The sequence below is a fragment of the Brienomyrus brachyistius genome, unplaced genomic scaffold (assembly GCF_023856365.1).
Source record: "Brienomyrus brachyistius isolate T26 unplaced genomic scaffold, BBRACH_0.4 scaffold476, whole genome shotgun sequence".
Classification (NCBI taxonomy): Eukaryota; Metazoa; Chordata; class Actinopteri; order Osteoglossiformes; family Mormyridae; genus Brienomyrus; species Brienomyrus brachyistius.
In genome coordinates this window covers 73845-101139 of record NW_026042751.1, presented here as the reverse complement: position 1 = coordinate 101139, position 27295 = coordinate 73845, and the positions used below count along the sequence as shown (strand labels likewise).

The 27295-nt window shown below is 43.8% G+C and overlaps 2 protein-coding genes across 2 annotated transcripts; both read left to right on the top strand.

The window, feature by feature from the left end:
* The first annotated feature begins 2133 nt into the window (after window positions 1-2133).
* Window positions 2134-11018, top strand: LOC125729091 (TATA box-binding protein-associated factor RNA polymerase I subunit B-like). Its single transcript, XM_049005645.1, has 15 exons — window positions 2134-2248; window positions 2411-2509; window positions 2639-2726; window positions 3115-3212; window positions 3432-3524; window positions 3914-4016; window positions 4535-4715; window positions 4913-5012; window positions 6180-6327; window positions 6707-6884; window positions 7002-7045; window positions 7498-7588; window positions 8203-8273; window positions 8520-8745; window positions 10427-11018. Exons 1-15 carry the CDS (start codon window positions 2231-2233, stop codon window positions 10650-10652), a joined length of 1764 nt encoding a protein of 587 aa, XP_048861602.1. The 5' UTR covers window positions 2134-2230; the 3' UTR covers window positions 10653-11018.
* An 8207-nt stretch (window positions 11019-19225) lies between these two features.
* Window positions 19226-23349, top strand: LOC125729092 (Krueppel-like factor 11). Its single transcript, XM_049005646.1, has 4 exons — window positions 19226-19430; window positions 20548-20790; window positions 20935-21724; window positions 22600-23349. Exons 1-4 carry the CDS (start codon window positions 19380-19382, stop codon window positions 22908-22910), a joined length of 1395 nt encoding a protein of 464 aa, XP_048861603.1. The 5' UTR covers window positions 19226-19379; the 3' UTR covers window positions 22911-23349.
* Window positions 23350-27295: the final 3946 nt, after the last annotated feature.

The following is a 27295-nucleotide window of genomic DNA, read 5'->3' as shown; positions in this document are numbered from 1 at the left end:
TGCCATCAAATCCTATTTTATTAGTTTATCACAAAACTGGTGTTTCTGTAACAGGATCTTTGAAATTCAATTTTAAAAATTCCATAGCAAAGGCATTTACAGTTTTGATTTTTATTTTGCTAATTTCAATTTTTTTAATTCAGCAATAGATGGCATAGATGGCACACAGCCTCCGTCCACTTTTTAAATGTCTCTGTAAAGGTTTTTTCTTTTTCTCCCTTTGTCCTGTCCGGCAGCTTTAGCAGAATCATGGTCTGAATGCACTGCTGTGCCAAACATGTTTGCTTTACCATGAGGGGCTCTATAAACTCTGCATAGGCCCCTCATGTTGATCGATTTCTTTTTATTTTAATTTTATTTATTTATTTCAGTTTTGACACATGTAAAATATTACAGTGGGTGAGGTGGCCGAAGTGGAGGGACAGATTATGGGGGGGGGGGGGGGGGGGAAGGAAAAAGAAGGAATAGGAGAAAAAAAGACAGGAAAAAGAAAAGTGGATAGATTCAGAAAGGAATAAACAAAATTAAAGCGTGCAGAAAGTAACACAATATACAAGCATACAAAATCTTAGTGTGTGCTTAGATAGGTGCGTGCAAGTATATGTACATGTGTGCTTAACTGTGTAGGCGAGATGCAGGCTAGTGTGCGTGTGTTGTGTGCGTGTGTTACGTGTGTGTGTTTTCAACATGGAATGTACTAAATAGCAAGGGTGGGAGGCTGCAACCACACCCCACAAGAGCCAGAGGTCGGCGGAGGCAGGCCCGGGAGGATCAGGACGTCTGTAGCCCCCAAAGAGCCCGGAAGAGCCGGGGCCCCATGTCCCAATGATAGCCGCACCCCCGCCCCAGCCGGGGGAGGAGGGAGGTCCCAGACGCAGCCCCCGCAACCAAAAGGGCATGAGCCCCAGAGAACCAGAGACAACAGGTAGCCGACCCCACGAGGGTGCGGCCGCTCCCGTACGAGCCAAGGCCAGGGCCTCTAGGACCCCAGGCAGCCGGGTGCGACCAGCCCTCGGTAGAGAGCCCCACCCACCCTAGAGAGGCCCGAGCACGCCCCGGGCCACCACCCTGAGGAAAGGGGCCAGCAACCATGCCCAGGAGATCAACCGCACCCAGGACGGAGCAGCAAGTCCCGGACCCAGGCCCCCACCATCCACACAGACACCCCGCAAACACACCTCGCACCCATGCACATAGACCATACTCACATCCCCACAACATACACATACACCCACACACAGAGACAAAAAGACATAGGCCCATCCACTCTGGACTGTAAAGTTCAGTCTAAAGTTGAGCAATCAGCTCTTCTGTCTTTTTCTTACTGGATTTTGCAGCTGTTGGTTTAGCCCGTCTGACCTGCTGCCCCCTAGTGGAATACTCAGTATGATATAATCTTTTTTTCATTAGCGGGGGCGGAGTTGTACATATAGATTTATTCAATGTGACCAATTCGAAACAGCTATTGTATAGAATTCAAGGTCAACGTCTGTGGTAAGGTGATGTTTATAAGTAGTGAAATCTCAAAGAATGTTATGAAATTATCACACTATGTGTCCTATTAGCCGATAACAATTATCTGCTTCACTGTAATGCATAAAAGTAGTATTGGTGGTACCCATTGCATCACCTCTCAGCATATACTGGGCTAATTCTGGGATAGGACACAACCTATTCCTTATCTATGTTAAATGTACACTTGGGGCAGTTCAGAGATACAGTACATATTCATTTTTCCAGCACATATACGTAGCATGTGAATTCTGCATATTGCGCATATTTGGAAAAATGTATTTTTAAAAATCCATTTGTCAAAAATGTATAGATATAACTGAATACCTTGCGATGTACAGAAAGTTTTCATTACATTTATTGCACACTCTGTTTTTGAAGGAGTATTTGAGCGCCCCCGTTAGACAATACGTCATACTACTGAAAACCATGATATTTTAAATGTACTTTCACCATTGTCAAGTATAAATTCCGTTAAAATCCCACCACCATAAGATGCCTTGCATATGAAGTAATAATGTACAACGTACTGTTATAAAACATATTTTGTATGCTTTTTGTACAGACTTCTGTACGCTATTAATTTACTACCTACTGTTTGGTTGCATATCGAATGTATTTCCATGTGACACACCGGAAGGGGGGTTGAATTCGTACAAATAAGCGCGTGAAATGAGTTTTCTCTATAGTTTATAACTTTAATAGAATTTGTCGGAAAATGGACGAAGAGTTAATTGTAAGTTTGATTAATTGTGACTGTTTTACGTCGAGCTTCAGTAGTACGATAACTGTATCAGCTCAAAGGTGGAGAAGTATCAAATTGTCAGTGCTTCAAATCGCCTGCGCTGCATAATGTTATATGATTACTCTGGGTTATAATCAGTTTTGTCACTTTTAGGGCTTCTTCAGAGACCCGTGCTCTCAGTGTTCCGCGGTGAACTGGGGTGTCACGGAGGAGGGAAGATATTACTGCAAATCGTGCCACAATGTGATCGAGGTGAATCCTCTGCTAATAAGTGTGCGCTCGGTTTTTAGACGACCTTAACCATGTTCTGCTGTAAAGGTCCCGCTTAGCCGGACGGAGGGGACTGCTGCCTGCTCATGTACTCATTTTCTGTTTTGACAGAGAACCGTCGAAGTTACAGATCCGTCTTGTGTGACTGGAAGCAGGATGTCTAGTATCTCACATGGGGCCAAAAAGCCGGCAAAACAGAGTGAGTTACGTGTCCACGGCTTGTACATACACGGCTCGTATTTAAAGTATAAAAACGACATTTTTGTGGAATCAAAACATAAGCTAGCTTTGAATACTTTTATGCTTATGAAATACAGTAATTATTTCTTCACTGAGACTCCAGAGGCAATATCTGTAATCATGGTGTTGGTAGTACTGCGCTATACCAGCTTTGGCGCTCTACCACTGGGTGGCGCATTAAAATTCCAGTGACACATGCGTTTTATTGCTACATTTTCAAGCACTTCATTCTTTAATTTTTAAATAAATAAGTAGGACATTGACAATAAAGCCAAAGGCGAGGTTGATGTCATTATTATATGTTGAGTTAGTGACTTAACACTGATGCTGTGTGTGTGTTGTTGCAGAGCATGGAAAGGACTGGATGGTGTGTGAAGGGTTTCAGTTCATACTTAAGCAGCAGGCTGAGGCCCTTCTGACGATGGGAGTCCGCCCTGAACTCAAGGTGTGTTTCTGATACTGTTGGTTGGGGATTTTTGTCACAGCATAGCATCCTTTCACTGTACCAAGGAACTAAAATTCTGCCGCATACCTGTCATTTCTTTCCCTTTGTTGCAGTTCTTAAATCTTAAAATTACAGAAATGGATTCGGTTAAACTGCATTTCCAGTCTTTTCTATTTAACCAACTGCAGTCTTAGTTCACAAGTTTTGTGTGTGTTAAAGGATGATATTTTGTGCAATTTCTGGAGAGGATACCTGCACAAGAGTAAACAAGCCTACACCACAAAACTTTTGTATTCTGTGACATCCCAGCAGGTGAGTTTGTGCTTTGTGTGAATATAATTACTTTTCTCATCCAAGTCTCAAGGGAGGGTTAAAATTTTACAACAGCTGTAAAATAAAGAAAATCAGAAATGTCGTGCTTTATGTAAGAAAGCCATAGGGCTTCGTATGAGGAACAGGACCAGTGTTTAAGAGCCATGCCCTACACTAGTATTCTGCATTATTAGGTGTAGTATATAGCCTTTTTTAAAGTAAATGATTCATTAACTTGAAGTTGTCCTTTTCTTGAATCCAATGTATTCCATGTAGTATTTTAGTTTTTGCTTCGGATAAAAATGCACGTATCACTTACGAGTGCTCTCTTTCTTTGGCATTTCCTATTTTTTTTGGTCATGACATCATCATTTCCTGATGCATTGTAGGACTCGGACAGCTGCCCTGAATCCTTGGCCATGAGTGACTTGTCCTGCTTGTCTACGGCCGAGACTGAGAGTGATATGGATGGCGCTCACAGTACCATCTCAGGTATTAGATGCCCCGATTAGACACATGGCGGTCAGTCACAATCCACAGCCAGGCTAGTCAGTATCATAGCAACTCCCCCGCAGAGTTCAGAGGGAATGTGGTCTTTGTAGTGTTCCTTTGGTCTCTATTTAGCATCCTTTATTCTGCAGATTCATTCTTTATGGACTACATAATTGTTTCAAAATTACGTATCAATTCCAAAAGGATCTTTCCTATGAGCTTAGTTAGGAGATAAACAAAGCCCATCTAATTAAGCAGAGAACAGCACATGCACTGGGTGTCAGTGACCAGCCAAGGCATCTGCAGTATTATAGAGGGGAGGGAGAGAATTAAGACACTTTAGCTTTGGCTTTTGGAACTTTGACTGAGAGCTAGAGCCCCCTACTGGGCATGACAGGTTAAACAGCGGGGGGCTGTAAGCAAAAGGTTTTCAGTTAGTTCCAGCCGGAACTATGCAGAGCCACTACAATTTATTGGAGTTGAACGTAATGGGTGAAGTGTAAGCAGTGGCTTTTCAGGTCGGTCCAGCGACGGGGAGAGGCTGTCCTCAGTGTGCACCGAAGCCCTAGACTCCAGCTTGTACTGCTCTGCCCGAGAGAGGAGGATGCACCATCTGATGACCATGCCTATGACGCTGGCCTTCCTGCACCTGTCCCTGCTGTGGCTACAGGAAGCAATCACCCTGGCTGACCTGCTGAGGTGTGTGTGCGCTGGGGGTGCAGGCTGGGGGTGTTTTTAGGTTCTTTCTACACTTCCCCCATACATTGACTTCAGTATGTCTGTATGTTTAGCATGATCTCATTCTGCATGCTCCTGTACCAGCACATTGATTACGGTGTTTTAAAGCGGCATAGGTGTAATGATGGCTCCCCCTTGTGGCTGTGTTGTGTTTACAGTTTCACAGCTCAGGGCCATATCCCCTACATCAATGCCTACCAGAATTTCCCAGAGGACATGAAGCTCTTTGGCAAAGATGCCCTTATTTTCAGAGCAGAGGTAATGGCTGACTGTGTGTTGTTTCACTTGAAGTTTTTGAAATTTAACCTTTATTTACCCAGGAGAAATCAGATAATAATGAATACAGGCTATATACCTAATAAGTTCACAAACAGCTTTGCATTATGGGAGAAAATATAAACCCGAAGACAGCAGACTTCACAGACCCTCTCAGATGGATGAATGTACTTTATTGATCTTGACTGGGATGTTCTTTTGTTACAGCAGCAAAACATAAATTAAACTGCCACATACCACAGTACACATAGCTTAAATATAAGAAAAGGAAGAATTTTAAGATAAAATAGAAAACTGGAAGCTCAAGTAAGTAATCAGACAGATGGGTAAGGGTATTGGAATAATCCCAAATATGCAATAGTAGCTGGATGTTCCCATGTAAACAGTGTGCAAATGGAAATGCCTGATGAAAAGCAATGAAATGCAATATTTAAGAGGGGTTCTTTAGAGTAAATAATTAGTAATAAATTCAGAACACAGATGTAACTTGGAGGCTGTAGCAGGAGATAAACCATAGTACTCTGTGCATATCTGACTGTCAGTGCTGAGCTGTTACCAAGAATGATCCCCGTACCACTGTTTGTGACATTAACACATTAGATGACGTTCATTTTATTCAGATGGTTTCACTTTTCTAACTTATTTTGCACTGGACTTGGATTGTAGATTTGGACTGAGTCTTACAGTATGTGGGTTGGGACTCAGAAGGTTGCCAGTTCTAATCCCTGGGACAACAGAGTGATCCCACCATTGAGCAAGGCCATTAACCCCAGTTGCTCCAGGGACTGGGTGACCATACTTTCTCCTCTATGCCAGTTTCATGAGGTGGCCTGGGATGCTTTTCCAGCTGTCCTGAAGGAGGTCCCACATATATGCTGAGCATTCATTGGCTGCTTTTCCTTCAGTTTCTGGTCATACTCCTCCTAAACTTTTTTTTACTAGGTTTAGATTGAGTGGACAGGTCATGTGATGTGACACTGTCATTCTCCTTTATAGTTGGCTTGGCATGTTAGGAGTGACATAAAAAAAACCTGAATGTTGAACTAAAGAAGGAAAAAAGTTCTGCACCATCAGACCCAACATGGTTTCTAAGGATAATTATTATATATATAATAATTATATCTCAGATGAAGTCTTTGTCCTCTACAGTCCATACCATCCTACAAGATGGTCCAGCAGGAAGCCCACAAGCTGGCCGTCTTCTTGGGCTTGCCTCGCTTCCCCCCGCTGACCTCAGCCTGCCCTCTCCACCCATCCCTGCTCTGTCTCCGATACCTAATGGAACTCAACCTCCCCGGTGGGCCACTCTGTGCCGTGATCTGCCTCTGACTGACCGCCTGAAAGCCCACATGGGTTGTTGTTACCTTTAACACTAGAATTAAGAAGCCTGAAGAACATTGCTGAATCCCGATTGATGAATATTTCTCACTCGTAGTGTTTTTACTGATCAGTTTAAATGTGTTCATTATGTTTTAATTTATTTTGCGATGTTTGCATTCTTGTGAGTTGTATGGTACATTCAGCCCCTGATTCATAAGTATTCACAAAGTCTCTATAAGTAACTCTATCCTGGTAATTTGTTTTTAGTGGCAGACGTTTGCACCTGTACACTGTGAACTTGCTAGAAGGTGTTATTTCTGAAAGTCTCCCTTTTATTTCCTACATGCATATCTCAGATGAACTCCATGTCTGGGCCTGCAGGGTGATGCAGCAGGCTGGCATTGGAAAGGACACCTTCTTGACCTATGACCCTCGGGCCAGGAAATCCGGCCTCCTCAGCTATGACGTCTTGGCTTCGGCCCTTATTGTCGTCACATTGAAACTGCTGTTTAAGCTGGATGACCACCAAGAGTGGTTGGTGAATCCCTCCCCGCTTCTTTTAAGTTCAGGCCGTTCTGTCTTCAGCTGTTTGATTTATCTGTGTGTTTTGCTAATATTAGGATGCTTCTCCTCTCCCCATTTTAACTTCAGGTGTTTATCCAATAGTGCTGATGATGAAAACAAGCAAAATCAAGGTAAATTTTGTGTAGCCATTTTAAGTCTATGTTGGTAAACTGTAAAATGCATTACTGAGGTTTTCTAATGCCTGCAGACTTGTATAAACATTTGAAATCAAACAAATAGGTTTGTATTAAACAGTTTTTGCTGTAATTTCTGACCACTGTGGGCATTTGAACATGTTTATTGGAAAATGGGTTTTTCACTAGTCAGGACCCAATCTGCAAAACTCTGTAAATGAATAAGTGCTGTCAGATGCATCGCAGTACTTCTCCTTACATCAGCCCAATTCAGACAGCATGCCAGCCACCCAGTTAGACATGTGGATCATATGGAATGTGTAATATGGGAAAACTTTTCCATGAGTTTATATAGAAAGGATGGATTTTGTTGCAATTTTTCCCCACTGTGTGTACAGTCTGAGATCAAGTGCTCATGTCAGACCTCAATTATCTCATCCTTTTATTAGACAGCAGTATCTTCTGCTTTCGGAAGTGGTACAAGACTGTCCAGGGGGCGCTAATTGTGGCCAAGGAGACAGAGGATCAGGCCATGGCATGGTGAGCCCTGCGTGACTTTCACTCCATTGTGCCGTCTCACTCCATGTCTTGGCTTTTCCTGTCACTTTCTGTCTGCTTTCTGGGATACAGGATACTACTCCCACCCAGCCAGCTCTGATTGGCTGTTGTCATGGGTTACCTTGTACACCGTGGTCCTATAGCATTTATGTGTCCCACTGCGTCCCACCCTTTTTTCCTCATTTGCTGGTTGTTAATGATGCCCAACCCATCTTCAGAATTGCATATTAACATGCATGTCCTTCCTGATATATATGTCAATAAACACAATGTTTCTGCAACCCATGTATGTTTTCCTGTTTTGCCATAATGCATTTGATATATGAATCAGTCTGCTGAAGTTATTTATGCTTAAAGTAGCTAATGCTGTAGGTAATTTCAGTTCATTTTTTTAATCAGTTTTTTAGTTTGTTTCCTTTTTCATTCAGTTTAGTTTTATTTGTTTTTGATCATTTTTATTTAATTTCCTATTTTTGCTGAACTTAAATTCATTTAAATTTTTGTTTATATTAATAAGCCCTTGGTCAACATATTGTCGAATGTTGACACAATCAGACCAATGCCGATACCAATATTTTGTGCTGTATTTGATATAGGAAGTCATGGAAGTCGCAGAAGCCTGTGTACCCCTCCAAGAAAAATAAGTCCGTTGTCATCAAGCGGAGACGTAAGTGTCTAAGAGTGCCGGAGCACAGAAACTGACGCTTCCAAGGCAGACCAGCCAGAATTCTGCTAATTTTATGAGGGTTAATCACAGTCCTTCTTGGACCGAACTAGATTGTTTTTAGTAAGGTGTGTCATGATTTGGGTGTCTTGCTTTCCCTCTTTCGCTCGCTCTCTTCCCCTCTCTCCTTCTCTTTCTTCTTACTACCTCTCTCCTCTCTTCCTTGTCTGTTTTCTCGGCCCGTCCCAGGGGTGGTGGAGCAACTCCAGGCACACTTCCAGAAGCTCACCGGCTCTGACCCAGAGCCTAGGCAGGGTTCACCTTCCAGCTTCCGGTTGCGGTGGGGCGAGGAGGACGGAGATGGGCCCAACTACCAGGAGCGGCGCCTGGGCTCCGCCGTAAAGGAGAGGAAGGGTATCGCCAGGCCCTCCAACCCCACATACTGGCACACGTCGCTGAGTTCCTGTAATCCCAGGTCAGAGATGTCAGAATGTCTGTCTATCCATCCAGCCATCTATCCACCCATCCATCCACCCATCCACTCATCTTCTAAACACCCATCCTGGTCAGGGTCGTGGGAGTTCTTGGAGCCGCTTCCAAGCAGCATATGGTGTAAGGCCGAGGTACACCCTGGGTGGGATGCCCTTCTCAGAAGATAATCCATATTTCTAAATATGCTTTTTTAAAAGGTTTACTGGATTGTATTTTGTTTAAAGTTTTGCTGGGTTTTTAGCCTGAAATAGTCAGTCTGACCATGATAGGGTGGTCAGGTCAGAATTTGTCAGATTAACTTTTTTTTTTCTTTTTTAACAAATGGGGCAGGATGGTTAATAAATTATAATTCATGGTAAATAACTTAAACAGCAGGCTCCTGAGCCCCAGCGACGTGGGCAGCTTGTAGGATCCGCTCATGCCTTGCCATGCGAAGGACGCCGTCCAGTGTCCACAAGCCTTCTGCAGAGGTCTGCCAGGCCACCTGTCCTCGGTTTTGCATACGTTTCCCCTTCCTGCACAAACGCCTCCTGTGTTCAGGGCCCCTGCACCTTTTCATTAATGCAGGATTTCACGGAAACAGGGGGCCACACTGTGCAACTTTGGAAAAGATTAATTTGGCATCACGTTCAAGAGCTGAGTTTTTTCGCCCGTCCATCACCCAGCTGCTTCCTGAGGGAAAGCCTGGAGTCCATCCTGGGCAGAGAGTCACCCTAGTGGCAAGCCAGGTGGCCTCAGGGGGACACGGCCTGTGAACTGAGGCTGATGGGAAACCTGGCTTGGGTGTTTGGCCAATAAGCTGAATATGTCTGTGGTCAGAGAGTTGGCTGCTGACACTGTCAGTCTCTGCTGGGTGCTGCAGGACACACACTGATCCTTAAAAAGTCTTAAAAGTGTTCGGTTTATCCAAAAATGGCCTATATTGGTATTAAAATCCATCCGTTATGGTTCTTTAAAAGTTCTCAAAAGGTGCAAATAAAACGAACTATTTTGTACTTATTTTGTATTCACGCACACTGGATTAGGTGGGACCAACAGCATCATTTATGTTTGTAGCATGAAGGAGGTACATTAGCTGCAGTGACTAAGATGTTGCTCTAAGCTTGTCTGTAAGTATCATTCAAACTGAACAAATCCTGGTTGGGGGGACTCCAGTTTCAGGACATGGTAGAAACCTGCTAGCAATAATAAATATGAGACTTGTACCCTGTGCAAGAAATTCTTCATACTCAGCACAAAGGAAACCAAAGCTGTGGAATCCATCCACCTATCCATCACCGCAACCGCTTAATCACAACTGGGGTCACGGGGGGGGACCGGAGCCCATCCCAAGAACAATGGTCAGAGGCAGGAACCAGCCCTGGGAAGGCACCAACACACCGCAGGGCGAGCTGTGGAATCTCACTCTGTATATGACAAATAAGAAACTGCAAACTAAATGGGGACAGTTCAGGTCCAGAAAGTTTTGTTTCAACCAACCAGTTGAGTACTCTGATTGTGACTTTTGATACTTGGTTGGTTGACCAAAGTCTGGATTTTTAATTACTGGACCTGAACTATCTACCTTTGCAAACATTCTAAAGTCCTTTTTGTCGAAATGGGCATTAAATCCGACTAAACCTGCTGATGCCTTGTGCTGAGGATGTTACCTTTGCATTTAACAGGCAGTGCGGTGATCACTTCCCGGAGGTGGAGGACTCCCTGCCCAGGAGCTACGTGTCCGTGCTGGGCATGATTTCCTTCCTGCTGGGGGTGCAGGAAGCCCATGTGCACGCCGAGGTCTGCCTGCTGGAGCAGCTTCTCTTTAGCCGCCCGCGCCAGCCTCCCATCAAGACATCACATGGCAGCAGACGTAAAAAACAGACAGAGAAGAGGAAAACTCCAGGATGAATGATACCTGAAAGAGATTTTTTGTACTTTTAAGCTCGAGATGCTTTAAAGAATTTGTAACACATACCATAAAGGTTTTGGAAAATGCAAGGCTTATATGCCTATCTCATGTTTGAAGGACTCAGATGTAAAGATTGACTCATTTGCCTGGATTTCAGCATCACATTCATTCTGGAGCCACTCGGCTGCCTGTTGACCAACCTGCGTATTTTTTCTGTATTGTTTCCTGTGTGAACATTGCAGTTTGTGTCATCTGATCAAAATCCAATAGGTCAACAGGGTTTATCTGGGCTGTAGTGATTAGCATGTTTGTTAGTTGGTGCCATAGCTTAATAAACACCTTGTGAGATATGATTTAGTATGTTACACATTGTACTTATTTAGCATTTTTTTTGTCTGAAGCAGTGTACATTTTTGAAGAAGCAGGGCAGTCAATTTCTTGGGAGCAATTAGGGGTTAAGGATCCCGATCAAGGGCCCAATGATGACGTCACTCTGCTGATAATGGGATTTAAACTGGCAACCAGTAGGCCACCAAAATGGAGTTGCTGAGGATTTAGTAGTTTTCTCTATGAGAATGTTGTCCGCTGTGACCACCCAGTTGCTCACAATGATATGATTGGGTATCTTGGCCTAAGTGTAACTTTGCCCCACCCCCCAAAGACAACACAAGCCTGAAAGACAAAAACTTATCTAGAGTTTAAGGAAGACTCTTTAAAATGCAGCTCTGATTTATTGGAAGTCAATCAATAAGCACTAACTTACAGGTTGGTTCAAGCACTAACTACAGTTGTAAACCCCATGCATTTCACATTGTTAAGTATCATGTCAAATCATAAGCAAAGAATGTGCGCCTTAATCATTCTAAGTGATGCTTTTATTGAAAATGCCTGACGTTTTTGCCCAGTTGTATATCTATAATTTACGGCAGCAGTTCAGGTTAAGTGACTTGTGTAATGGTAGACTGGAATATGGCTTTAAGTTTTAATGGGAACGCCATCTGCTGATAGGTTTATGTCGACAGAGTGCAATTACCATAATTGGCCAAGAGATGGAGACATATACTAAAATGATAAAGGTTTAGCGCTGAGCTGGCAATGCAGCATTTTTTTTATTTTTGTTTTACCAAAAATAAAAAAATCCGTCGAAATGAGTATGCAGATGTTTTTGCTTTTTCTTCATATGGACGGTGGCTGGAAGGGGGAGCGATCTCACCTCACACCCTGAAAACCACAAGGACGTCACCTTCCTCACACCCCAGGCCAGGCCCCCAGTGCGCCGTGTTTAACACACATCTATCTGTGTATGCCTGCATGCCACAAAGCACCTGAGCCGCAGAAGCGATGTTGGCTCCTAAAAAAACGCATGGTAATTTCACACACACACACACACCCACCCACCCCCGTGTATCCCATGAAGGGTTAGATCAGGTAGAACTGGCTTGTCACCATTTTGAAAAAAAATAATTATATATTTTCAGCGTCCCACTAATTAGGCATCTAATGAATATGTGTCTGAAGCTTCTCCTTTCTAGGAGACTTCTAGGATAATTGTTTTGTGTGAGCAAGAGATTAAGTGTTTTTCTCAAATTCCCTTTTTCCCCAACCTTCCCTGAAATCCCACGTAAGAAACTGGATACGAGATATGAGATCCGGGACAAGACGGATAAATGCATTGTCAGAATGCAGTCATTTCCTGTTCTCAGACCTTGGTGTACCAAACTCTTACTGGTTGTGCTGGTATATTTGATATGTGCTCTCACCTTCACTCAACAATTGAACTGAATCTCATTACGAGTCCCTTGTATGAAAAAGCAGCACTGCACCATTTCCTCAAGAGGGCGAGAGTAAGGTTACCATCTGGTCATTTGATTATTACGTCATTCGCTTGAAGCAGCCATAACAATCTATTCCTCTGTGCACTACAATCTGTTGCTTATTAGCAAAAAATATGCTAAGCGGTACCATGGGAATGCCATCGGCATTAGGTCAGGGTTGACGAGAGCTTGGAGCCGGTGTTTACTTATTGACTCATCCCAGGCCAATGACCAGCAGGCTGAAGGGAGGGGGCACTTTAATGCCGTCCAACTATAGATACAGCAGAGCGAGTCAGCACCACCTCCCTACCAGGAGCCTAGATGTGATAAGAGGTGTGGTATTCAAGAGGCATGAGGGACAAGGGACAGCAGGGGTGTCGATGGAGTGGGGGGTGGGAGGCTGAGTAAACCCTGGGTGTTTAACTACAGCACAGAATAGATCGTCTAGCTGGACACATGCTTGGTCCAGTGTTGTTTTTTTTCCCTGTGAAATCTACAGAGCTGCGGGGAATCCCTGCAACAACCTGTGAAAATGCAGTGGCTCTGAAGTTCTCCGCCTTCGGGTGGAGAAGTTCCTGTCCAGTTCCTTTTCGTCCATAGTTAAATCCCCGCAGTTAAATCGTGACCAGTTCATCAGCAGCCCCCACGCCTACCAGCAAGCCGAAAGCTGCTGACCTTGGCAGCTCCTGCCTTCTTCCTGTAAATCCAGCCTTCTTTTCAGACTAACTCACAGGTGCCTGATAGACTCAAACTGGGAGCAGCCCAACTCCACAAGCAATGACATTAAGGACTCCTAAGCTTGTAATAGTAACGTAGAGAATTTCCACAACAGAGTCAGTGCTGGGCATTATATTCAACCCGATAATATAAGATGTATGAAGTATCTGTTGGTTCTTCAGATACAGACTCTCCCGTCTGAGTTAAAGACTCACCATACAACTGGCAAATTTCAGATCCATCCATCCATTGGCCACATTTTTCTCCTCAACAGGGTGATCACAGAGTAGCTGAAATATAGTGCAATATAATCAAATATGCTTTTTTGAGCTTTCGGGGCAATTGCGTATTGTATCTCATTGGTTTTGGGTTGATAGAAATTAAACACACCTCTATTGTTACTCCTCTAGGTCACTCTGCTCAGCCAACATAAAATGATGCCCAGTTGTCCCGTGCAGGAGAGAGATTCAAGCCCAGGAACCTTGTCCAACGCTTCCGTTTTTTCACACGACATCACTAAAGCTATTTACGGCCACAGAAATGTTCCTCCTGGGACCTAAAGCGTCCTCGTTGTAAGACACTTAGCTACTCCATCACTGCTCTACAGCTACACTACATTGTCTTTACTAGCGTGTAGCGAGGTAACCCTGATGGACAAAGAGGACAGCAGAGCTGCAGAAGAGAGGTGCTTGCTTCATGGCATCCAAGCTCTGCCAAATCGACAGCCAGGAACACAGACACACACCCACATGCATAAAAATGAGATCACCCAGTCCAGGATGTACCACAAACCTGTGCTGCCTGCAATATGCTCAAAAATCCTGACCAGGATTTGTGGTTAGAAGATGGATAGAAAAAGATTTAATGATGTCTCCAAATGTCTTTTGTTTTGCTGGGACGTCCCCACAAAGACAACTTCTAAAGATCATTGCTGTAGAAAAATACTCCCCACACACTGACCTACGTGCGCTCTGGCAGTCCTGGGGGTTACTCTGCCATACATGTCACTTGGCACGGGCTTGCTCTGTGCTGGGTTTTTGACTGGGATCCCATCCAACAGCCACAGCAGGGGCTTTTCCAGAAGCACGAGTAAACAAACAGACACACAGACTGACTGACAGAGGGCCTCTCTGCCAGCATGTGTGTGGTCTAGCTGCCATGCTGGCCCATGTCAGCACATACAATGCAGAAATCACCCTGCGTTTCCTGGTCATCTTGAGCATACACCTATGTTTCCAGTCACAAGAGGAGCGCGCCGAGTGGTACTTTCTCTGGATGCTGAATCACATGTAGTCAGGACCTAAAATTCATGTACTCTTTCAGGATCCCCTTTAAATGTGGTGAAGCTGGTTTGGAGACACCATAAATAACTGGATCCGTAAATTAAATACGAGCTTTTTAAATAGAGAAGGTTCCTGCTGGTCATGCTTTGTCTTGAGCAGTGTCTGATCATGTGAGAAGTATCACTCCTTCAGTGTGACCCCGCTCATTCGCAAGACAGCCGTACTCTCAAAAAGTCTGATATGGTGTGGTACACAGAGGTGCCCCCCTGCCCTGCTGGGACTTAGGCAGAGTCCCCCAGCTCATTAGCAGAGACAGGCAGGACCTCGCACCTGAAGTCTGGAAATGAGTCCTATCCTGTCCTGCTCACACCTGGGCAAATGGAAATAGAGCCAAGGGCTGACATTTCGCAAGAAAGCCCTTTCATACACATCCATCACAGACAGGCCATTCACTGACTTTCTCAGCTTACACATATCGCTATATGTGACTTTGTGAATGTGAAGGTAATTATGTATCAGCATATATGATTTTCTGTTTCTTAAAACGTCCTTGTCGCTATGGCTGTGTGAGGCCAAGCCCAAATCTGATCCGCGCGTGGTCTATGCGTGTGTGTCTCCGCACACTGGAGAGTCATTCAGGGACAGGATGGCTGGCCCAGTTCCCAGATGCCACTGTCACCGTGACGACAGAGGCCGCGGGAGAAGCTCTGCAGAACAAGCACCGAAACGAACCAGCCACACATCAAGGTAGAAATGCAGTGTGACGAGCACGACTATTTCATGTTATTCTTAATAACAAAGTCATGGCTTACTTTGACCAAAACCCTGAAACATCTGACATAAGGATTCATTAAATGTCTGAAAAATGATTCCTAAGAACAAATACTTGAAAGATTCTGAAAATAAAAACAAGGGTGGTCGGATTCCTGCTGTTTTTGAAACCGAAACCTCGACCTGTTGCAGAAATACATATGAATGTACTTTCAATATTAGGAAATATATTTTCTTAGGGCTGCATATTGTATAAATTCCTGTTGTAAAATTACTGTCAGTGTTTCTCAACCATTTCATAACCAAGCAGGTTTCTGAGAGAAGAATCGATATAAAATCTAAAGAGTCAAACATTAAAGATCCATCAGCTTATCTGGCACAGGGTTGCGTGGGGAATGGAGCCCATCCCAGCAGGACAGGGCATAAGACTGGGTACCACCCTGGATAGGAGCCTGTCTTTAATAGTACTCACACAAATCAAATTCAAAGACATTTTGCAGATTTAAATAAAACAAACAGGTCTTGAATTTAGCTAGCAAATGCCTGTCTTGCAATGTTATCATGTCGTGGTGCAGAGGACTCTTCTTAGTCCTCTGGTGTAATTCTTGCAGGGGTTAGCTAATTCTCTCTCTTTGTTTCACGTCCTCTCTCTCTCTCTCTCTCTCTCTCTCTCATTTTCTCTTTTTCCCTCCCAGGCTCCATTTCCACAGGAATCCTGGCAAACATGGACAGCGGCATTGGGATGTTCCTCTGCCGCACAACACAGCATGAACATGAGGGCTTTGTGACAGTCAGAGTGAAATATCAGAGTCAGAGGAAATGGCTGATCCCCTGACCTAGAGTAACCCCCACCCCCTCCACCCCATCTCACCTTCCTGTTTGAGCTTGAGTTCGTTTCTCTCCAGGTCGCTGCTTCCTAGTGCCTCCCACTCTCTGCTTCTCATACTGAGAATTGTTTACAGAGGCCCCTCTCTCTAGAGGAAAGCTGCTAAGCTTCAAATCAGCCAGACAATTAACAGCTACTGTAGCTAATAGCTTCTGTAACCCGGGCAAATCAGGCCTGTAATTTGTTTCTGTATCTGTAGCCCTCTACCCAATCACTTGACAGATGAACGTGTACAAGAAAAAAAAATGTCAAATGCATAAAATGCAAAATAGGTTACTTGCTGAAGTTAGCATTTCAGTTTCTCCCTGGTACATGAACTGCAGCAATTATTGCAGAACGCACATCCTGTGGTTGATTTGGGTCATGCCTGTTCTGCATTCCTATACATGATCAGAAATACATAATCCCATTACACACAGCGTTTGGTCCTGCAGACAACCTTCACTTTCATCCGCTGCTTGAGAAGTGAATCTCATCTGCATTTGCTAAGCAACCGGGTGACTGGTGGTTGGATGGATAAGGATACAGGCCTGTAGCTAAACTTAAATCTATTCTTTGAATGGGCAATGTTTTTGTACCTTTGAGAGATGTACTTAACCTGAATAGATCCAGTAAAATATCCAGCCCACTATCCAGATCAAGTTGTGATAAAAAAAAAAAATCAGAACAATACAGAAAGAGACCCATTTGATCATCTAAGAATGATTTTTGTGTTGCATGTGAATTTTGCTATGCATTGTCAAAGATACTCAGCCTTAGAGATGGGCTGAGGAGCTTGGACATTCCGGAGGAGCACAAAGTAAAGTCGCTGCTCCTCTGCATCAACAGGAGCCAGTTGACGTGGTTTGGACATTTGTCTAGGATGCCTCTTGAACGACTCCCTGGAGAGGTGTTTCGGCCATGTCCAACCGGGAGGAGGCCCCAGGGCAGTCTCAGGACACACTGGAGAGATTATATCTCTCGGCTGGCCTGGGAATGCCTTGGATGGATGGATAGTTCTGTTAAATTATGTTCCCTGCCACTTTGAGGCTGAGTTTCTGTTATTCCTAAATGCTTCCACTTTGCAATAATACCACTTACAGTTTACCGTGGAATATCTAGCAGGGAAGAAATTTCACAAACTAATTTATTGCAATGGTGGCATCCTATGACGATACCACACTTAAATTCACTGAGCTCCTCAAAAGGCCCATTCTTTCACAAATTTTTGTAAACCTGACTGCATGGCTTGGTGTTTTATTTATACACCTGTGGCAATGGGTCTGAATGAAACACCTAAACTCACTGATTAAGAGGTGTGTCCCAATACTTTTGTCCATATAGTCTACCTTTCAATGATGAGATCCTGTTTGTGACTTTTGGAGTACAAAGCAACCAAGTGGATAACAGAATCATCAGTCAAACTGTATCTGAGGTCAATCAGAGTCACTTTAATTGATATCGGATGTATACTCACCATGGGTGTCATTAGGTCCGATCACCTGGAGCTATAGCCCTCTGTATTTTAGCCCGATGCCAATTTTCCTTCAGAAAAAAACAAAAGGCCAGGTAAACCTGACTTAGCCCCTCATCTTTTCAATAACTAGAAACTCCCCTGACAATAGTTACTATTTAAGATGAGGCTGAATTTGGTTGGTTGATTCTGAACACACATTCTTCATTATGTGGATGTGAACTATTATGTTTATTTATTTCCTACCTTAAACAGTTTCTGATTTGTTTAACCTTATTTGTATAGATCGCAATTTTGAAAAAAAGGTGGAAAAAGTTCTGACATCATTTATTTTGGTTACAAAAAACATGCCATTTTAGCAGGGGTATGTAGATTTTTTTATATCCACTGTAAGGACTGTGAAACCCTACATTTTGGAGAGCCGGATCAAACTTTTTTTCTGTGTGAAATAATTACAAAATATTTCTCCGCCACCAATCTTTAAGAAATAAGATTTCCCTTCGGACTATTTAATGTATGCAAATGTCATCTACACTCCACATCTCTGTGGACTCTTCTTTGAAGGCAGCACCCCGTTTAGCAGTCTTTTACCATTGGTCAGAAATAAACAAAAAGGGTTAACATACAGGCACTATAAAGAATAAGCCCCACCCTCCTCCATGGAGCCCTCACAATGAAATTGTGGAAAACAGCCTCTCTGCAAAAGGGTCGCTGGGTTCAGTGTGAACCCCTCCCTTTGCGGGGAGTCCCAGCTTATGTGAATTAGGGCATAGCGCACATATCTAGATCTAATGCAGGCAGACTGGGGACGTCATGGTGTCCCGCACAACGTCGTGCTGTCATTTATTCAGTGTGCATCGTGATTCTCTAACACATCACAAACGCAAAATATCCAGGGAGTCTTTTATTGCTGTATTTATAGTAGCTGATTTGATAAATTCAACGGTAAGATTTCACAGAAAAGACGTACTTGGTATGATTAAGGACAAAGCCTAAACGGAATATTCTAATTTGAGCCGAACAAAATAATTAACCGTGGGAAAAAAACGTGATCAGCACGTTTAAACTTGGTTTCGGTACATAAAATCATTAAAAATGGTATTATATTATTTGATCGAATACCTGTTTAAACAGGTAAAGTTCAACCCTGAACAAGGCCCCAAATACAATCATTTACTCAAGTAATCGTGATCAATTGTCAAATACGTGGGAAAATTATATAAAACCATTACGTATAAATATGTACTTAAATACAGTCCTTATAAATGCTTTAAAAGGGTAATTCTGGTACAGCTCGTAGTATAACATTGGTTCTTTGTGAGGCTTCAGCCGCCGCCCGCCGCGCTTCCTCCAGCGTGGGCAGGCCAGACGCGCGCAAGTATCTCACGCTTCCCCCAGCTCAGTAATACGACCTTTAGCCCAGTTTTCCAGCTAAGGGTTCAACGGGTTTATTCTGACACCGCTGACTCCCGACCACACCCCCCGGTAGCCACGCTCCCCGTCTCCTCCAATCGCTGTGCAATCACGCGCTGGCCACGCGCTATCTTCGCTCCCATTGGTCAACGTCGAATACACCTATGATTATGATTGGCCGTATGTTGCCACCCGCGAGTCTGTTCTGAATTTTGTTTTTCTTTTTTAATTTTTTTTTGGTCGCACAGCTGAGGAGGCTGGACCTCGCTGGTGAACGTTTTTATTTTTATGCCCAGTAGCCAGCTCCTCGCTTAGCGGTCGCATTGCCGCTGCCTCTTTATTTCCATTGTTTCCTGACGCGACCATTGGGAAGTCTTCATCTCTGTAAAATGCTCACTTATACCACGCGGCAGAACTTAAATACTGAAGAGACGAGCAGGGTGAGTTACAATTATTCTGACTTGATAAGTTCGTTGTTCTTTTATGGCAAGCGATCCTGTTGGTTTCGCTTTGATGTCAGGGTCGTGGTTACTGAGGTGACATAATGTAGCAAGGATGAAAAATCATTGTGCCAGCAAATGCATCCCTGCTGGATCGCTGAAAGACTTCGTATGTTTTTTGCTCTCTGCTTATAAAGATGGTGTTTGTGTTCAATGCAGCTGTGAAAAGTAGCTATGAATTGCTTTACAATTTAACAAATGACAACGTGTAATAGTTTACCTGTCTGTCCATCAGCGATGCCTCATTGGAAGGTGCTAAGTGTCAGCAGCATTGAATTGCATTGAATTGTGATGCATGACGTGCAAGACAGTACAGTGAATGTTGTTGTTCGACATTAAATCACACAGTATCCAACATAGCAACACGAGAGCAATTACTTAACACAAAAGAGAACCCTGAAAAATCCGATATTAAACACATTGCTTCCCGGGTTATATTAACTGCTTACATTCTTATTTCTTTAAAATGTTAATTTGTTTACAAAGGGGGTGAAGTTGATGGTGGATATCCTTAACTTCCATTCAGTGCATTATTATGCTTTTATATAAAGGATAATATCATATTTAGGGGTTCGATTTGTGTTCGCAATACTGATGGCGCAGCTGGTGCCTTGTGTTATCTGGACTCGTAAACTGCTGTCGTCGTTTCTGGGAAGAGGCTCAGATCCTCTACATTAGTTGCCGTAAGTGTGAGTTAATTCGGCACTTCCTGATGGCTGCGTAATGGTCTGCTTTGGGGTCTCACATGGCAGCTAGCTGCCAGCACGTCATCGCTTGCTCTATATTTGGCTGTGGGAGGTTTCCTGCTCCGGAATGAGCGCCGCGCGCCTCGCTGGGTGTAGTCGTCCAGTTCCCCCAGTGGCGGGATAACTGCGCGCAGTTAATAAGCGTGCTGATCGCGGGCACTCAGTTGTGGGCTATATGTAGCGTGTTATCCATTTAAACTCATGAGATATTTGAACTTTATATGCTAAGCCCAAAATGAACTTTGGAGGCTAGTGACTGCTGTCAGAGTTTATTACAAACAATGTCAGCTTTGTGTTTGTGTTTCTTTCAGATGGAGTTGACAAACATCTGCACATCAGCCTTGGAGCGACAGAGACATGACAGCAAGCAGTCTAGCAGTTGCACGCTGGCGTACCATGACCTGGAGGCCGCAGAGGCCTTGGTGAGCATGAGCTCACTGGGTCAGAGGTCAGACAAGCCACGACCGCTCACACCCACCTCAGACTCCTGCGACTCCCTCCTGCACCCGGATCCTACCGACCACACCAGAGACTTCATTTCTCTATCATCGCTGGTGGGTAAAAGAGGCATGTCGGAAAAAAAAACTTAACCTGGATTATTATCATGACAGCTTAAAAAGTCAATAGTCTGTAAATATTTTGCTTTTATATTGCCCTAGGTCTTACAACAATAATCATGTCTCCCCTCTCTGTTATAGTGCATGACCCCCCCTCACAGCCCCAAATTTGCTGACTCTTCCATTGCCACCACGGTCATGTATGCCACTGCCTCCCCTGTCATGAGCTCGGACCCAAGACCTGCCTTACCCCGGACCAGGCTGGGCTCCCCTGTCTCTCAGGGAGGCACCCCCCCGCCATGCAGGGCCATGGCGACCAGCGTCATCCGCCACACCGCCGACACGTCCCCTGCCCAGCAGGCCCCACCAGCTCCCCCTGCAGCCCCAAGCAGTGGGCGCCCTCCCCATGAGCCTTCTCTGGTGCGGCCTGCCACTCCAAGCACCAACAGCATTTGTGCAGCCCTGACCAAGACATGCCGGGATGTCGTGGTGGTACCCACTCCAGCCTCCCTGTCCCCATCTGCTGTTGCCAGTTCCCCTGTGTTCTGCCAAATGTTTCCTGTGGGTGGGCAGCCTGGAATGATTTCAGCTCTCATCCAGACCCCTGTACGGACACAGACACCTGGGCCCTCCCCCTTCACCCAGCCCATTCTGGTAGGCTCCCCCGTAGCCCAAGGTACAGTCATGTTTGTGGTACCTCAGTCCCCAGTGCCCCCGCCATCCCAGTGTCCCCCCACTGTAGTGACCCTTGGCAACACCAAGCTGTTGCCCCTGGCCCCCGCCCCAGTCTACGTGCCCTCGGGACAGAGCGGGAGCACAATGCCTCATGCTGACTTCTCCCGCCGACGGAACTACGTCTGCAGCTTTCCAGGCTGCAGGAAAACATACTTTAAGAGCTCTCACCTGAAAGCCCATCTCCGAACGCACACAGGTACACCCCGCTTCTTCTGCTTATAGATCAGCGTCAGTGAACACAACATCCGTATTTATGTAGAACACCTTAACGTAACAAACACTTGTACTATTTTTCAATAAATTCATTGATTCAGCTATGTTCAAATCATTAGACTTACATTAACATTTTTAATATTTAGCAGATACATTTGTCCAAATGGATGTATGAATGAGGCAGATAGCACATTACCAACATATAGCTGTCAAGGAGGCAACTAGGCATAAGTGTAACTATGCAGAGCTTCCAATGAATGCCCAGGTAGAAGTGTAATTAGTACTGGAACAAGACAATTCAATAATGAGAATTGCAATATTAAGAACATTCAGAGAACATAGAGAAACATTAGAGTAGTAGAGGAATTCCTGTAACGGAAGGGTCTTGAGGCATTTCCTGAAGGTGGAGAGGGAGTCTGATGACTGGACTTACCCAATCCTTAGAATCATAGGCATTTTAACAGTCTCGGCAGGATATTTTTAGACCTGCCAATCAAATCTAGTCTGCTCTAGCTCTACGTTTATAATGCCTTGGAGGTGTATGGACAGCATTGCCCCAACAGCCAGGTGTGAGTGCCCAAGGCAGCCTGTAGGCCAAAGAATGTCCCTGCCTCTGTTTACACAAGCACTCAACTGCAGTAACTGAAACCTCTAGCTGGAACAATTCAGCCTACCAAAAACTAACCTTCTCAGACTTATAATCTTATTCCAAACAGTATTATGTATACAACAGTTCCCAGAAATGTTAGGAGTTCCAGTAAAAACTGGATTCATGGGGTGTAACTAGGGAGAGCATGTATTGACGTCAGCTAATGCCATGTGTACGAGAAGATGATTCTCTGCCCCTTTGTCGAGCAGGTGAAAAGCCATTCAGCTGTAACTGGGATGGCTGCGAGAAGAGGTTTGCCCGTTCTGACGAGCTCTCACGGCACCGGCGTACACACACCGGCGAGAAGAAATTCGCCTGTCCCGTGTGCGATCGGCGTTTCATGCGGAGCGATCATCTGACCAAGCACACTAGACGGCACGCATCTACCAAAAAGACCTCTGCCTGGCAGCCAGGGGTGCAGGACCATAAAATGACAGAGGCAGTCAAGGGAAAGACAGGCACGCCTGCCTCCCGTGCTGCAGTTTCCCGCACTGATGCGTTACCACCAACTCCAAACTAGCTCCCTCTTCCTGACTGCAGGCCCACCCCTCAACTGACCTCCCAGTATCTACAAAGAAGGTGACAATATGAAGACAAGGCTGCTACAACAATTTCACAAAATACTCCAAACTCATCTTGCACTGGAACAACTGTCTTTTTCTATTTTTGTTATTCCTGCTTCATGGGAATTCTTGTTTACTTTCATACAAGTCACACTTTACTAAATGTACTGTTCATTTGCCAAAGTCTTTCAGTAAACATTTTGTCTGTCTGTAAATGTGTACATATGCATATCTATATATGAATGTACTGTGTATTACAAACTGCATTTATTTACAGAATATGAAATGAACCTATATGTAAAAAAAAAAAAAAACTCGAGTGGACGATATTCCACTGTGATTTCTACCTACTCTTTCACTTTGCCTATTATTTAATAAACATTTGTAAGAAATAAACGTGTATGTTTTTTGATATTATTACAATTGTTGATATTACTTTTTTCTACATTCTTCAAGTGCGAGGTACTCTTTATTTTAATATACCTGTAAGGTTGCAAGAAACGTCAACGAAGTCTAGTTCCTAAATTGCTAAGATTGAATATTTTTTGATCGCCGTTCATTTGCATCAACCATACATACATTTTGCAGTGACTTGAGTTTCTGGTTTAAGTCGTTCCCTTTGAAATAGCATACCCTAAAAACGTCTGTTACGAGGAGCGCTATGGGCTGGAGGCTCGCGTTAATATCTTGTGCTTAACCAAGTAACCCATTTAGACACATAAACCTAAAGTCCGGACATAATTTCTTAACGGCCTCTGGTCAACTTAAATTTAGCGTACACAATTTTTTTTGTTTTCGTTACATAATGTGGGATTTCAGCTTCAACAGCAGTTGTTTCATCAAAAGTTTTGTGGAAAGAAACGTCAACGGATTGCTGGCTCGGTATTTTACATCCCCGACTGCCGAGCACCTATCGAGTGTGTGTGTGTGTGTGTGTAGATATACTAATTCTTAGACATTTACTTACAGCCAAGCAAGAGTGCAACACACAAGCTGTATGCAGAATGAAGTCAAACTGCATTTGTACTTAAAATATTAAATTAAATTAAATATATTAAATTTGTATTTATTCTTGAATGGCATTATATATTGACTTTTTGAATTAATTCTGACGTAACAGACTGGCCCCACAGATGCACCACAACATCCAGTGCTACTTAATGCGACGTTTCTCTTCCTACGATAAACAGAACTTGTTTTTCCCTTCCACACCTAGTAACAACAATTTACCAATCAGATTTCAGGCAACGCCGAAGGGGCGCGACCAATCGGTGAGCAGGCAGAGCTGGCACACTGCCGTACTCTTACTTTGATTGGCTGGATCCATCCCCGCCCTTTTGCCTTACTGACCGACATTCGGCGAAGGGAAAACAAATGTTGCCACTGCAGAATGCCGTCAGCATGCGCTGCTGTAGAACGTATCATGGCGTAGGCGGCATGAAGAAAAAATAACAATTACCGGTAATACATGGCATCATCAGGTGCAACCATTTGATATGCTCGGTTCCACCAAAAAGAGCAAAAGAGACGGTGCTTTTAGTCCGAAATATACGTATACCAGTAGAACCGCCTGGTACTGTATTCGTCAGCAGAGACCTAAATATGATGAATTGAGGCATTCCTCTGACCACAAAACGACATTAACTGTATTTCTAAATGACAATTTACATAAAGAGAAGGATTATATAGATAGTCATGACCCAGGACTACACCAGCTCTGTTTCTAACATTTAATTTGACTTAATTTGTAGTGTACTGATTTATTATAGAGTCATAAACAATAGATTATGGTGGATTTAAATAACATTTCAGTATGACTTGGATAACATTTTCTGTTTGCCTACAGCATGACCCAGGACCAAGCACGGGCTAGGAACGCTAGTCTGAATCATTACTTTAACAGATCTCAGAACTAATCAATAAGCTTATAATATTATTCTTGTTTCATCCACGTCCCAGGCTCCCGTGGGACGATGGGTGGGAGGGAGGAACGTCATGGGACAGGGGCACGAAGCTGTACAACATTGCAATGTCTTGTCTTCGTCAGAGTGGCAGCGTGAAGCAAAATATAATATGAAGCCATCTTTTCCCGTTTTGCAAGTCTTAAAATCTTTCAGATGAAAGAGATGGAATGACATGGTTGCACAATGGGGCTCATTCCCGTTTCAGAAATGTAGGTTCGAATCCCATTTTTGGTTCTCTGTGGGGCTTATGTTCCCCCATGCCTGTGATGACTATTTGTTTAACAGTTTTTAATCATTTTGTTTAACAGTTTATTCTATGGGACAGCCTCTCCTGGGATAGGTTGTAGGTTGCCCATGTTCCAGGCCAGTACTGGACAGATACGTAGGCTAATGAAGATGGATAGATGGATTGAAATGGAGGCAAGTACAATGGTATTAGGAGGTGATTTCATGCAAAGCAGATGTGGGCATTGAGAGAGAAGAGAAAAATCGTGAGCTACAAAAAGCAGGAGTATTCTTATTTTTTTCCCTTTGTCCTGTCCGGCAGCTTTAGCAAGCAGAATCATGGTCTGAATGCACTGCTGTGCCAAACATGTTTGCTTTACCATGAGGGGCTCTATAAACTCTGCATAGGCCCCTCATGTTGATCGATTTCTTTTTTTTATTTTATTTATTTATTTCATTTTTAACACATGTAAAATATTGCAGTGGGTGAGGTGGACGAAGAGGAGGGACAGATTAAGAGGGGAAAAAAATAAGTACAAAGAGAAAAAACAGAAAAAAGAAAAAAGGAGTAAGTGCAAAACATCATTTCTGGATAAATTAAAGAGTGAAGAAAGTAACACAACTATACAAGCATATAAAATCTTAGTGTGTGCTTGGATGGATCGTGCAAGTATATGTACATGTGTGCTCAACTGTGTAGGTGAGATGCAGGCTAGTCTGCGTGTGTTGTGTGTGTGTGTGTTGTGTATGTGTGTTGTGTGCGTGTGTGTGTTTTCAACATGGAATATACTAAATAGCAAGGGTGGGAGGCCACAACCACACCCCACAAGAGCCAGAGGTCAACGGAGTATTCTAAAAAAACCAGCAACCTGCAAACCACCTTCTCCCAAATATTTATGTTTTATGTAACCCAGGTGGATTTGTATGCAATTTGTATGTTGGAGGATTTAGGACACTTATTGTAAGTTATTTTTCTGTTTAGCTATGGGTTTTAATCACAAGCATGTCTAATCTTCTCATTCCTTCCTTCAAGATTCAAGATTTTTATTTGTCATATGCATGAATGTAGTGGTACATCAGGAGTGAACTGAAACTGCCACTACTCCAGGCTGTGCAATAAACAAGGTAGAAGGATAGCAAAATTAAATAACACAAGTTAACTAAATACGTACAGCACTAAAAATATAAGATCCGTGCTTCCTAGTCCGTGCTTGGTCCTGGGTCTTGCTGTAGGCAAACAGAAATTGTTATCCAAGTCATACTGAAATGTTAAAGATATAAGAAAATATGAGAACATATTTAAAGTGCGGGGTGCAGTTATATATCATTTTAGTTTTTGATGGGTGGTGTTAATGATCGTGATGGCCAGGGGGTAGCAGCTTCTCCTCAGCGTCTCTTAGTCTCGGCCATAAGGCTAAGGAGGTGACTACTGAGTGCAACCACTGGAACAGTTTATGGCGTGGGTGCCCAGTGTTTCTGGTGATATTAATGCCCTAGACCTACATCATTGTATGTAGATGTCCTGCAGGGCAGGCAGTTTTGTCCATGCTATTCCCTTGGCATTCCATATCACCCTCTACAGGGCTCTGAGATCCTTGCAACTGCCATACCAGGCATTGGTGGTTCCAGATAGCAGAGATCCAACAGTTCCCTCAACTACCTCAGGTCATATGGTCACTGCTTAGCTATCTGCAGCAGTGTGGAAGTTTGGGTCATCCATGTCATGTACTCATAAATGTGTACTCCGAGATACCTGTAGCTGCTGACCCTCTCCACCAGTATCCTGATAATCTTGAGAGGTGTGTAATTTCTCTGTTGGCTTTCCTGAAGTCCATAACCATCTCCTTGGTCTTAAAGACATTCAGGTCCTAGTTGTTAGCTTGACACCACAGAGACAGCTCCTCAACCTTATCCAGGTATATCATCTCATCCCTATTGTAGATCAAACCTACCACCACTATGTCAACTGCAAATTATAGGTTGGTATTGGACCTATGTCTGGCTGAACAGTCATGTGTGTACAGGGAGTAAAGTAGAGAATATAACCTTGTGGGCCTCCGATGTTGTGAATGAGAGTGTTAGAGGTCCAGCTACCAACTCTCGCCACCTGTGGTTTATCAGTGAGGATGTTCAGAACGAAGTCATAAAGGGAG